We start from the raw sequence: 12125 nt of genomic DNA, 5'->3' as shown, positions 1-12125 counted from the left end.
AGAATGGAAATGGTTGAACTGTCCCCTTTATTACTTGTAAAAGTGTTAAAAATTAGTGCTGATGTGTAAAACAACAGGAATTCTCAAGCTCACACTTATCAGTTTAATCTTTTTGTCATCTGTCGCTTGGCTTAAATGACTTGTTTCTAGATTGCAGCTGATTGTTTGACAGAAAGTCAAGCTCGGGAGTGTGGGAGGGTGACAGGAGAAGCCATCAAGCCTGAGCCTGAATCCAAACCCGCACTCCATCTAACCATGGGCACATGTGAAGCTAACCAAATTCCATTTCTCTCTTTTTTTGCTAAGGTTAGAGAGGAACCCACCTGCTACACACACAATCACACACAGTGTTCTTGGACTTCACAGGAAGTAGATGTGATTGCAGAAGCATGACCTAACACCAGCCGGTGTTTGTTTTAGGTTTCCCAGGTGACCAAAGGCTAGAGGAAGGAAACCAAGCCTTCATCACCAGAGACCGTCATCTAAGAACATGTTACTCTTCATGTGTGTGTGTGTCTCATTATTTTTCAGTGTGTTGTGCTTTGTATGTGCATAGCACACTCTTATGGGTGGATAGATGTGAACATGAAGAGCAGATGTTTTTCCAAGACCTGACAGAGCTGCTCGCAGCTTAACAAAAGCTCTCACACACTTGTTTTCTGTCTTGTAACACTGTTCTTCATCTGCTTGTGCTGATAATACCACAGGTGTTAAAAGAGAGCGGCCCCCCACACATGAAAAGCTTTCTTACTCGTGTCACCGTTGGGGAGTTCTCTGCCGAGGGCGAGGGCAACAGCAAGAAGCTATCCAAGAAGCGTGCTGCCTTGTCCATCCTGCAGGAGCTGAAGAAGCTTCCCTTCATTCCCACTGTGGAGAAACCCAAGACCCACTACAAGAAGCGCACCAAAACCATCCTGAAGGTGCTTCAGCGTTGTCTGAGAAAGAGACTGAAAGATTGTTTTTTGATTTACTATTGTGTGTCTTTAAGCTCAATTAAATGCCCTTTACTTTCATTTTTCTATCTATTCAAGAATTTGGTTACTTTTTTTCTCAAGTTGCTGATTTTAGGTGAAAATTTCAACTTTAAGAGCAAAATACATACATTTAGTCTTATCGTTACATTTATTAAAATATACTTTTATGAATTTTATTTTTTTCTTTAAAAGATAAATATAACTATATGTAATTCAAGAGTGGCAACAGCTATTTTTGGCAGGGATTTAGCTATTCAGCTAAAATGATGAGGAGATTAACACAATTCAGCTAAGCTGCTTCATTAGGGCTGTTGCCATAGCTGCTCAATGCAATTTGTTTTAAGCACATGGTATAAGATTATTAATGAAGCACAAGTCCAGTCATCACTGCAAAAATCAACAATTTAACTTACTTTTAATAAAAAGGTTGTCAGTAACAGATTAGTTTAATACGTTTCCAACTAAATATAAGTGTACTATCAAAGACTTGTCATTAGGCTCTGTTAACTTTAATTTATAAACATAACCTCACATGTTTATTTCGGTGGATTTTACATGAGTTTTAATAAAAATAACCGTAAAGCATGAGAAAAAAAAACTAATTTTATTAATAGAATTTTACTACTTTTGATTATTATTTGTAGTTTGGAAAACCTTATGCATGTTCTCTGTTCTTTAAAGACGGGACCAGACTATGGACAGGGAATGAACCCAATCAGCCGTTTAGCCCAGATCCAGCAGGCCAAGAAAGAAAAAGAGCCCGAGTACCAGCTGCTCTCTGAGAGAGGGATGCCCAGACGTCGGGAGTTTGTCATGCAGGTAACTAATGCCTCTCACTTCTATTTTCCAGTTTTCCTAGACGTCTGCAAATTTATTTTGGATCATAATTCTGCAAGGATAATGGATAGTGGAGGGTTTTTTGAGCTGGCTGGAATATGGTTGGTGAACTTGACTTTAGTGTAGTTGAAAGCTCCAGAGGCCAAAGAATTCTCTGAAGAAAAGTCTTTTTATAAAAAAAAAAAAAAAAAAAAAAACACTTTGAAAACAAGCTTAAAAAATGAGGGATGTGCACGACACAAGTAACCCTGAGAGGTCAGACAATCTGAAAGCTCGGTTCCTCTCTGCTTGTTTTTATAAACCTCATGGTTGAGTGTCTGCAAAGCTCAGTGTTTACATTACATTTTAGTACATCTTATTCTGAGTGGTCTGACTTGGTTGGAAGTGGGTTCGGGTCATCCTGACTTTTTTTTTTTTTTTTTTTAAGAGATGATAAACTTTCGCTTACACACAGCAAAATGTTAAATTATTGAAAGAGTGACCTTTGTAATGATTTTAATGTATTACAAGCAAAGACTAAAAGATATAAACATACAGTCTTGGAAAGATATTAAAAGAAAGATATTAAGAGATCTTACTGCAGTGCCCTTATTAATAAAGTTGGAACCTATACATTTATGTTCAAGACTTGTAAATTTTTCCAATGATTTTTGTGTTTTAGATTTAAGTAATATATTAAAAGTAATTGTCATATTTACTAATGTGTGAATAGTTTTGATCATTTTACTCTTTTTAATCATTATGCATAGATGTAAAATTTAAGCACATTAAATTGTTTTTTAGATTAAAGTCTTTTTTCTTTTTCTTTAAAGGACTTTTGTAGTGCTTCCTTTTATAAATTATTCTATAATCACACACCTCATGTTGATTTCCAAACATATCTGATTTTTTTTACCTGTTTTTTCACATTTAAAAGTTCCTGCAATTATTTTTGCACATTTTGGATTCAGTTGGTTGTTTAAAGTACCTAATAATTATATAATTAACTCTATATTTAAAAAAAAAAAAAATCCACCATCCTTTTTTCTCCTTTTATCGCTTTCTCTGTCTCCTTATCTCCCCAGGCTCTCCCAAAGAGTCCTGTTTAATACATGTTTTTATTGGTGCTGTTAAAGCTCAGAACAGATGAGCATCCATCTTTACAGGCCTTTTTGTGCTTAGTGGGGCCGCCAACACTTTTACACTATTATATATATCACGTTGTCTGCTGGTGCTAGTAAAACAGCAGATCTTCTTTTTCTGCACTAGGGAACATCCAGGAATGTAGTCATGTAGTAAGGAGCTTTTATTCATAAAAGAGTAAAAAATTATGTTCTTACTGCTAAGAAAACTTTTCTCTTTGGTTTTTCATTCATTGTTTAATCCAGTGAGAAGGGGAGGTCTCTTTTTATGGAAGAGCAGCCTCGTCTTATTTTAGTGTTTTTATCTTCTGGTGGCCATGCTAGCCATCATGATGTTATTAGATGAGAAGGAATAAAAGGAAGCCACTTCTCCACATATCTGAGTCCTCTTTATTCGTCTGGAAATCATTTGATTTATAAACTGACCTTAAAGCGGAGATTATAAGGGGTTTATACTGAGGCTAAAAGAATTAAAAACTTAAAGAGTTTCTAAGTTAGCATCTGGGATTGTTGTACAACAGAATTTTTTGGGTCTTGTTTTTTGTGAAATTGATATTGATGTTCATGACCTGCCATTTACTTACTTAACAGCAGAAAAAAAGGCCTTTCACTATTAGTTTTAACTTGCATTAAAATTCATAATTTATTAAAGTAATGAAACAATTGACCAGTTATGATTACTATTTAATTGCTTTTGTTTTCCTTACTTTACTATTTTTTAAAAAACTACAGATTTGATGACTGTTACATTGACTTGTATTCTTTAAAATCAAAGTTGTAATTTTTAGGGACTTCTTTACAATAAGGGCAGTAAATCCAATATGAGCAACTTATTGCTTTGTGGAGGACTTCTGTCGTCCAACAATATGATTACAAATGAGAGAAAAACATTAATATTTCTATAATAACTGTTCAAACACTTTTGCCTGATGACTTCACTACTTGAATGTAAGTTTAGTCACACTACAATAAATCCTTCATTATTGTTTAAAACTAAAAACAAGTGTGGCCTATTGACCAGAATTTATATTCGTTAAACTTGTACTTCACTTCTGGCATTGAACTAGGCTTTAGGCCACTGTACTTCAGGGATGCTGGTAGCACAGCTTTTTTTATTTTATTCAACCATTCCTTCACTTAATATTATATACTGTCACCATTATGTTCTTAGTTGCATAAACTTTTGTGCTCAAAGTTGGAATACTTTTTATCTATTCCGAATCTTCCACAAATGAAACTCCTTTAATATTTGACTATGTCTTCTCCTCTAAAACTAAAAGTGCAAAAAGGAATCAGAGAATTTTGTTATTAGGCCTAAATATAACTTTTTCTATCATTTGTTTTTTTAACCACCAGTTTGTATGGATCATATTTCATATAGTGAGCAGTTATTGTAGTTGTAGCTTGTAAATTTAGTTGAATTGTCACAAACCAGTTAAAGTCTAAGAGTTTCTTCTGCAGCTCCAACTTTTCTTTGAGCTCACATTTCAACTTAGCTTAGTAGCCTGAATAAGATGGATAGTTATTAAATAGCATAACCCCTTTCAATGTATGTAAAATATATCAACTGCTTGTATTCATCTTTCTCTGTCTGCCTCTCAGTCAAACTCTCCCTCTTTGTCTCCATTTCCGTAACCCTCTTCTTTCATTCCAAAAACAAAAGCTTCTCTCAGCATCAGGCAGTAATTCAGCCTCAAACCTATTCTCCATGCCTCTTTGATATACACATTAGGCTCAGTGAGTGTGTGTGTTCCTTTGTGCAGGCCAATCACTCTTCTAAAATTTCCACATTGTTGCTTTTTCAGAAGACAGCAAATGAGTCTCTGTCTTCACCTATGTTGTCCAGAACTTTGTTAAAAAACCTCTGGGTGTTAAAGTTTTTTTTTAATCAGTGATTCTTTTAAATGAGCATTTTGTTATTCATAGAGTCATTGTGCTGTTGCTTATTATATGCATCTGAGCTTGTCAGACCACTTTGAATTAGTGCACCGAGGCCTGGCTTTGGCTTCCAAAATGTTATTTGTACAGAGTAATTGTCTGTTTGCATAACACAACGACGTCTGATTTGCTCTTGGAAATTTCTGCTTACATTATGTGCAGACACATTTAATGTTTTGGGATTACTGAAAAACAAACACTTCACTTGCATTCTTTTGGAGCGATGCATTTATGCCTGAGCTTAGAGCTCACAAGGCAAGAAGAAAGTCAAGAGAAAAGTTTTGCTTTTAATCTTTGGATGACGGTCGCTTTTGGGTCTCTTTACACACGTTTCCTTCTCATTCAGGTGAAGGTGAACAATGAAGTTGCAACAGGAACAGGACCCAACAAGAAGGTGGCCAAGAGGAACGCTGCAGAAGCCATGCTGCTACAGCTGGGATACAAGGCTTCCACAGTTCCTCAGAACCCCACAGAAGTACGAATTCTCAATTCCTGCTGCAAACTTGCATATTTCATGTTCAGTTTATAGTAAGTTAGCCTTTGTTATGACACATAACTGTTTGTTTATGCCAGTTCTTGATTAGTGTAAGCAAAAGCAGTTTCAACCATGTCTAAAATGGTCATTATGCACAAAAGGGCTGAAGGTTGATCTTTATGGTTACTTCTCATCTTTGATCTTTACAAGTTTATATTAAAAAGAAGATTTAAGAGAAATGAAAAACTTAATAAAGTTTGGTCAAATTAAATCCAAAATAAATCTACAAATAGCAACATTTTCTTTATTAGCTCTTGTCTGTCATGTTGACATTTAATCATTAATTGACACCAACCTATTAGTCAATAGGTTGCTGACTTATTAGGTAACATTTTCTGTTTTCCGAGTGTTTCACAAGGAAGCAGCTATAAATATTCATTTTAATCCACCCCAATATTTCTTTCAAGCAGAAAAGAGCAGAATCAGTTCAAAATCGGCTCAAACAGCCAGGCTGCTGAATTATATCAGACTGACAATAAAACTGTCTGAAACTCTCTTACATTACTTACCATGTAAACAACCAAATCCTGTCAAGATTCTGTTTCATCTGTTATCATCTAAGAGTCTATTCAGACTGGACACATTTGGTTCGCTAAAAGTGAACCAGATTTCGTTTCCCCCGATAATCTGGAACAAATTTTCAGTCTAAATGCACCCAATCTGACCCTGCTCCGGGACCAGGAGCCACTCTCTGACCCATCTTTTGAGGCAGTCTCGATTCGTTTCCAATTGGACTGAGCTCCGGTTTGCTCCGAGTTTCTTCATTCTGAATAGGCTCCGTTCTCGGAGTGGAACAACTGGATCAAAATGGCCACCGTAGCCAGGCATTATGGGATGTAAACAGAATCGAAAGGAAGCAACCGGTAAGCAACAGGTTGATGAAAACAACTTTTAACGTGATACACATTGCCTCTCACAATGTCAAGATGTCATAGACACTTCTCAGCCTAACTTCATAGCTGTCCCCTCCTCAGTAACCGTCTTGCAGCATCCCTCCGCCATAACAAAGTAGCAAGTAAGAAGAGTTGTATCTGATGGAGATACAGACATTATAAAATCATCAGTGAAATATACATTTTAAATAAGTGAACTATTCCGACAAGGACCGCCAAACGTAGGACTTCCATTATTCTTGCTCTTGTTGCTTTGCCCCATCCTCGAAATTCCTGGCCAATGACTGAAGAGTTCTTTGGTCACGTTGTTTTGGTAACAAGCTAACCAAAATGAGGCAGTCTGAATTCAGACCAAGGTTCAGGACTCTATCCGGACCAAATTAAGTGGACTTGGTTCGGACCAACAGAGTTTTCCAGTCTGAATAAACCTTAGAAATAGTGGCAGTGAATGGTCTGCACATATCTGTAAAATTAGTCTGATGCTCTGAACCCAAGATGTCATTCCCTTACTCCCGTCTGTCCCTTCTCTGATCCGTGGGAGCTGGTCTGTATTGCTTTCCCACTGTAGGATCTATGCAGGAGTGAGCAGATACTGAGGTGAATGCAGCTATGTCATCTCTTGCTGTCACTCACATTAGAAATGATTTGTTTCTGCTTCGCACGCATGTTTGCGGCTGTGTGTGTGTGTCAGGCAGATATGCATACCGCCGCTTCAGCAGCGTGCTGAAAAGGAGCATTTGTACCTACAAAACACTGACAACCCCCCATTAATGAAGTAGCCGTCCTTGAGAGGTATTGGCCTCCCTTAAGCATCATCTCTTGTGCGCCTTTATTTCTTTGTGGACCAAACAGTAGGAAGTAACTTGTCTGACATCCGTGAAGAAGCTGTCTGTTCAAGAATCGACATCTCTCTTTACCACCCCCTTCTCTCCTTCTCTCTGCATCGCCACAGATGGACAACAAAGGGTGGAATGGACAAAAAGCGCCTTTTACCGAAACGACAAGCAACAGTGAGTATCGGCACGTCTCCCAGTGTCTATTCCCATTTCCTTCTCCTCCTCCTCTCTTTATCTCCCATCACTCCCTCCATCCCATGGATAGTTTTAGCCACCAAGACGGCCCTGCGTTTAATCTATCTGACTGGTCAATGGAGTTCTGACTGTCAGATTAGTTGGCCGTGCCTCCCGGTTGGGAGTCTGTGAATTCAGGCTCATTCACACAGGCTTACAGGGCCGCCACACAGAGACCCTCCAGGGAGTCCCCACACTACCTTCCTGTGCAGAAACGTCGCCTTTCACTGGGGATTAACACACAGACACACAGAGTTGCAGATGCACCCGTATGTAACTGTGATCTTACAGAGAAATACAAAACAAATGAGAGTAAACAAGTATGAGCGTGTGAACCACATGTCAGCCGTAGGTCTGAGATAACACCAGAACTTCGATGGACCATCATTAAAGTCGAAAAATACTTCAAAGAAAGCCATAAATATCATTTATAGAACTTTTATAAAATTATTTTACCAAGAGTAGAATAGAGAATTTAGATTATTTAAGGTTCTTGGTCTGCTTAAGTTTTTCTTTAGTCTTTGCTCTACTAAGAAATGTAAACGGGTCTAGTAAGATATCGTTTTTTTCTTTATATATAAATCTCACTTATTCTAATATATATTAATTGAGACAGTTGAGAGGAATGTTAAGCATTCTTTTTTTCAACATTTTTCTGGATTGTAGACTGCCTCATGCCTTAAATAAAAACATAAAACTAATAATGAATGAACAAGGCATTCTTTCACGACAGCCAAAAGCTGGCGGCTCAGTAGTTTTCTCTGAATTCCACGTGGTCCAGGAATCGAGCGAGTCACAGTCTCCACGCTGCAGATGAGAATGCTCTGAGATGTCTGAGCTTGAATAATTATGATGTCCCAGTTTGAAATAAGGACATGCCAAAAGCTGTTTTACCCAGAATAACAGAAACGTAAATGGCAGCACTTTAGGAAGGAGCTTTTCTGAGAACAAATGAACTGTCTGTGAGACGCTAAGCTGCAGAGTTGTTAAAAGCAAGCAGATAGACCTATTAGATTCAAATGTGCTGTCGTCACGTCGCTCTAATGGAGACTTTTGGCAGAGCTGCGTTGCTCTCACTCAGGGTATCTAACCTTACTCTCAACAGAGGAGCAGCCTGGGATGTCTCCGCTCCCTCAAGCGTAGCTCCATCAAAAAAAAAAAAAAATCTTAAATGTTCTTGTGCTTCTGGCTTTATTCACAGAAATAAAATAAAGATGAGACCTAATAAATAACTTGCACAGCACATCATAAACATGATTGAGTATAGTTTTCTTAAAGAGGATTAATCTCAATTATATTGCAGATAAAATATGGTTTCTAGGGATGGAGTGTTTTGGTGGTTGTGGTTTTTGTGGTAGCCCAGGCCTCCAGGATTTACCCAATACCACCAAAATGGAGCCACTTGGGGAAGCGCTTCCTTATTAAGTTGTTATCCTCACTGTTGGCCAAGAGTGTCTGGTTTTCTGCCACGCTTTCTTCGTTTATCTCCCACACAGCACGTGGTTTAACTATCTGATAATCAGCTATTTAAAGGGCTCAAACTGTTCAGCTCTCACATGACGCTAATTACTGAATAATCTTTATTGCATAAACACAATTTACAAGTCAGTCAAACAAATACAGCTGCTTTCACTTTGTGTGTTTATCCAGCAATTGCTGAAAAGAAGATGTTTTTGATTTGTTCGTTGTTCTGATTGTCTAAGCCCTTTTTCATCCAATCATTTGGGGTTTTCTTTGCATCGTTTGAGCTCATTATTTGTGTCAAGTTTTCAACAAAAATTAGCCAAATAATTTGCGTCAATCCTCCATGGAATTCCAATATTGCTCTGAGTGAAGTTAAATCCCCAAAAGGACACATTATTAAGGTTTATCTGAAAAGACATTTGAAATAATGATTGTTTTGTTTTTTTTAGATGACATAATTCCCTTAATGCAGCATGATGTGTCGTCCACTTCAAATTTGTATTGATTGTGCTTTAGCGTCTTTAGAAAAGTGTCAGATTTAATTTATGAGTCACCAGTAAAATGGCATAATACAATCTAGTATTAAAATTTTTTTGAAAAAACATTGGAAAATGATAACGATATATATCGAGATAGAAAATGAGTCCATCACGATAGACTTTTGTTTTGAAGGGTCCAAAATTAACACTCGTCTGTTAGTGCCATTTTCTCCTCTATAGTGAGTAAAAGTTGGAGGGTTGCAGCTCAGTGTAGTATATCTAAAGGCAGGCACTCAATGTAGTCATTACTATGGTAACAACTGGAGGTGAGAAAACTTCACATATACTCTTCTTTATATTGTTGTCACTAGAACTTATTATTTTTCTATAATATCAGAAGGCACATTTAGACAGTCAATTGTTATGCATAAGTGCCTCTTCTTCACCACTAAGCGCACCAAAATTCTGTTTTTATAACGTTTGATAAAAAATAAAAACTTTGCCTAAAAATGTAAGCAATTGCTTCTGTAGTTTTTGTCCTTGAGTCAGCTAGTTTTCCAACCATAATAAAAGCTTTTTGTGTATCTGTAATGTCTCATTTCCAAAGTTCTTTTTTTTGTCCTACAAATTTAGCCTTGTTTCCACTGAGCGGTCTAGTACGGTACAGCCTGGTCTAGTGTTTTGAGCATTTCCATTGTAAAATGGACCCATTAAACAGTACCCAACCGTACCTCTTGTGGGCCTTCATTGTTTGTAGGTCCAATGAAAAGTGGAACGGAACAGTTGGGGCGGAGCTGCTGTAGCCATCTGTTGATTGATGCCAATAAAGCCCTCATTTAAGCTAATACAGTATTTCCAATGTTTGTAAGCATTCTGGTTTTTGCGGTTTACAGTTTTAGCTGCAAGCAATCTTCTTACAAATACAATTAAATTCCTGTTATACACGATGCACCAGAAGTAAAGTAATAAAAAAGACGAGCTGCTGGATGACCTTCATTGTTGTTGCTTTTCTAGTTGTTGCACTATAATTATGCAATGACATGCTAGCGGTCTATACAATGCATGCTCTGTGAAAACAAACTGCTCAGTGGAAGCGAGGCTTAACTGAGTGGAAACGCTCAGCACAATAACTGGACCATACCGTACTGGACCGGACCGCTCAGTGGAAACGAGGCATTTGTTCTTTATACCAGGATGAATGTAGGTGAATGTGTCAGGGGATGTCCATTTGCCTCTGTGTGGTTTTCAGACATCCGAAGCTTCATTTTTACATTTTTCATGACACACTCCATGTGTGTGTCATCACCCTGTTTAAGCTGCGGAAGTTATTTGTACAACAAACAGGGGGCTTAGAGGCAGGAAGGACAGTGTAAAAAGAAAGCAAAAGAGAAAGAAGTGATTTTTCTCCCTTTTTATTCCTGGGAGTATTACAGCCAGGCTTTTCACATGAGTTGCCACATTTCATTTCCTGCTGTTCATATGTGTGTGTATCTGTATCAGGGCATTGTGTGCTTGTTTGAGCTATGTAGAGGTCTTGCTCCACTCCAGTGATTTATAGCGGCGGGCTTCGGCCCTATCTGTTTTTGATCAGTCACATGCTTGCCTCTGGCTTCCTTCCAACTCTCCCCTGGCCCACCGGACACCAAGTCTGGGTGGGACCCCTCCACAATTGCCTAAGCCCAACACCAAAAACACACTCTCCCTTACTCGCTTCTCAGCCACACTGTTCGTCTCCAGCTCACATACACTCCATGTTCACAACTTCACATTTACCATCTCGACAACTGACTCTTGCTGGTTTTTGTATCACTCATGCTTTCTTGCTCTCACGCTCACCAGCTGACTCGAGCTTCAAGTGCTCAGTCTCATACAAACAGGCAAACGTCTTTTCGTGCTCGCATAAGCATGGATGTAGTCCATTGCACCCCCCTTTAATGATCTCTGTTCTCTGCTGATGTCATTTTGGCTTACACCTTTCGTTTTATGGTGCTACATTCAGAATGTACTGGCCTGCGAGTTTTACTTGTGAAATTGAAATTATAGTTGTCATCAAGATTGGGAGGGTGGGAAAAATACTTGCAGTTGTGTCATTCCTGGCAAACGGTTGTTTGATGTGAAGCCTGAGGTTTCATTGCTGTTACCTTTAACGTTTGTGTTCTTTTGGAAAGCAGTACAGGCTTTCTGTGTGCGTTGTGTAATGAGAAATGTTGTCAACAGGTTCCAGAAGCCATGTACACACGCCGAGCGCCAAGTGCTTAGACCCCTCTGGCTTTATGTGTGCATATGTGCGTGCGATGGTAAACGATAACCGAAACAGGAAGTGGCCTGTCATACATGTGTTTGCTCCAGTACTTTCTCCCAGCTGTTAGTTTGCACACACAAACAAGCCCTCAGACATACGCGTAGACAGCTGGTCTTCCGGTCTCTGATGACCTTGGCTGGGTTCGGAGACTCCACATGGCTTTCACATCCACTCATCCTCACATCCTTTTCCATTATAACAGGCTTCCAGCTCACCCGTGTCTCTCCTTTGTTCTTCTTCTGTCACACCCCACAGCTGCGATCAGTCTCTTTTATTCTTTCACATCATTGATTACCACCTATATTCTAATCCAGTGATACATTCTCATAAAGATCTGTTTGAAGAGACGATTTAAGATGCCAGTTGGGTAGACACTGCTGGTTCCCATCAAAACTGAAGTCACGGACTTTCTGTTGATACTGCTGTGTCTTGTGTGTTTGTGTTGAAAAGTGAGGAAGTGCAATGCATATAAAAAAGGCTGTGTGCCCTTCCTAGCAGACACTTTGGGGATC

The 12125-nt window shown here is 38.5% G+C and overlaps 1 protein-coding gene across 1 annotated transcript in view; it reads left to right on the top strand.

Moving 5' to 3' along the window:
• stau2 (staufen double-stranded RNA binding protein 2) overlaps nucleotides 1-12125 on the top strand; it is a 95560-nt gene that overhangs the window by 37867 nt on the left and 45568 nt on the right. Inside the window, exons 8-11 of the mRNA XM_024279841.2 lie at nucleotides 708-920; nucleotides 1656-1793; nucleotides 5217-5345; nucleotides 7251-7308. Coding sequence (XP_024135609.1) covers nucleotides 708-920; nucleotides 1656-1793; nucleotides 5217-5345; nucleotides 7251-7308 — 538 coding nt within the window. The remainder of the gene's footprint in view (nucleotides 1-707; nucleotides 921-1655; nucleotides 1794-5216; nucleotides 5346-7250; nucleotides 7309-12125) is intronic.

Source organism: Oryzias melastigma, linkage group LG20 (genome assembly GCF_002922805.2).
Source record: "Oryzias melastigma strain HK-1 linkage group LG20, ASM292280v2, whole genome shotgun sequence".
Classification (NCBI taxonomy): domain Eukaryota; kingdom Metazoa; phylum Chordata; class Actinopteri; order Beloniformes; family Adrianichthyidae; genus Oryzias; species Oryzias melastigma.
Note: the sequence above shows the minus strand (reverse complement) of the source record. Positions and strands in the feature narration are given on the sequence as shown.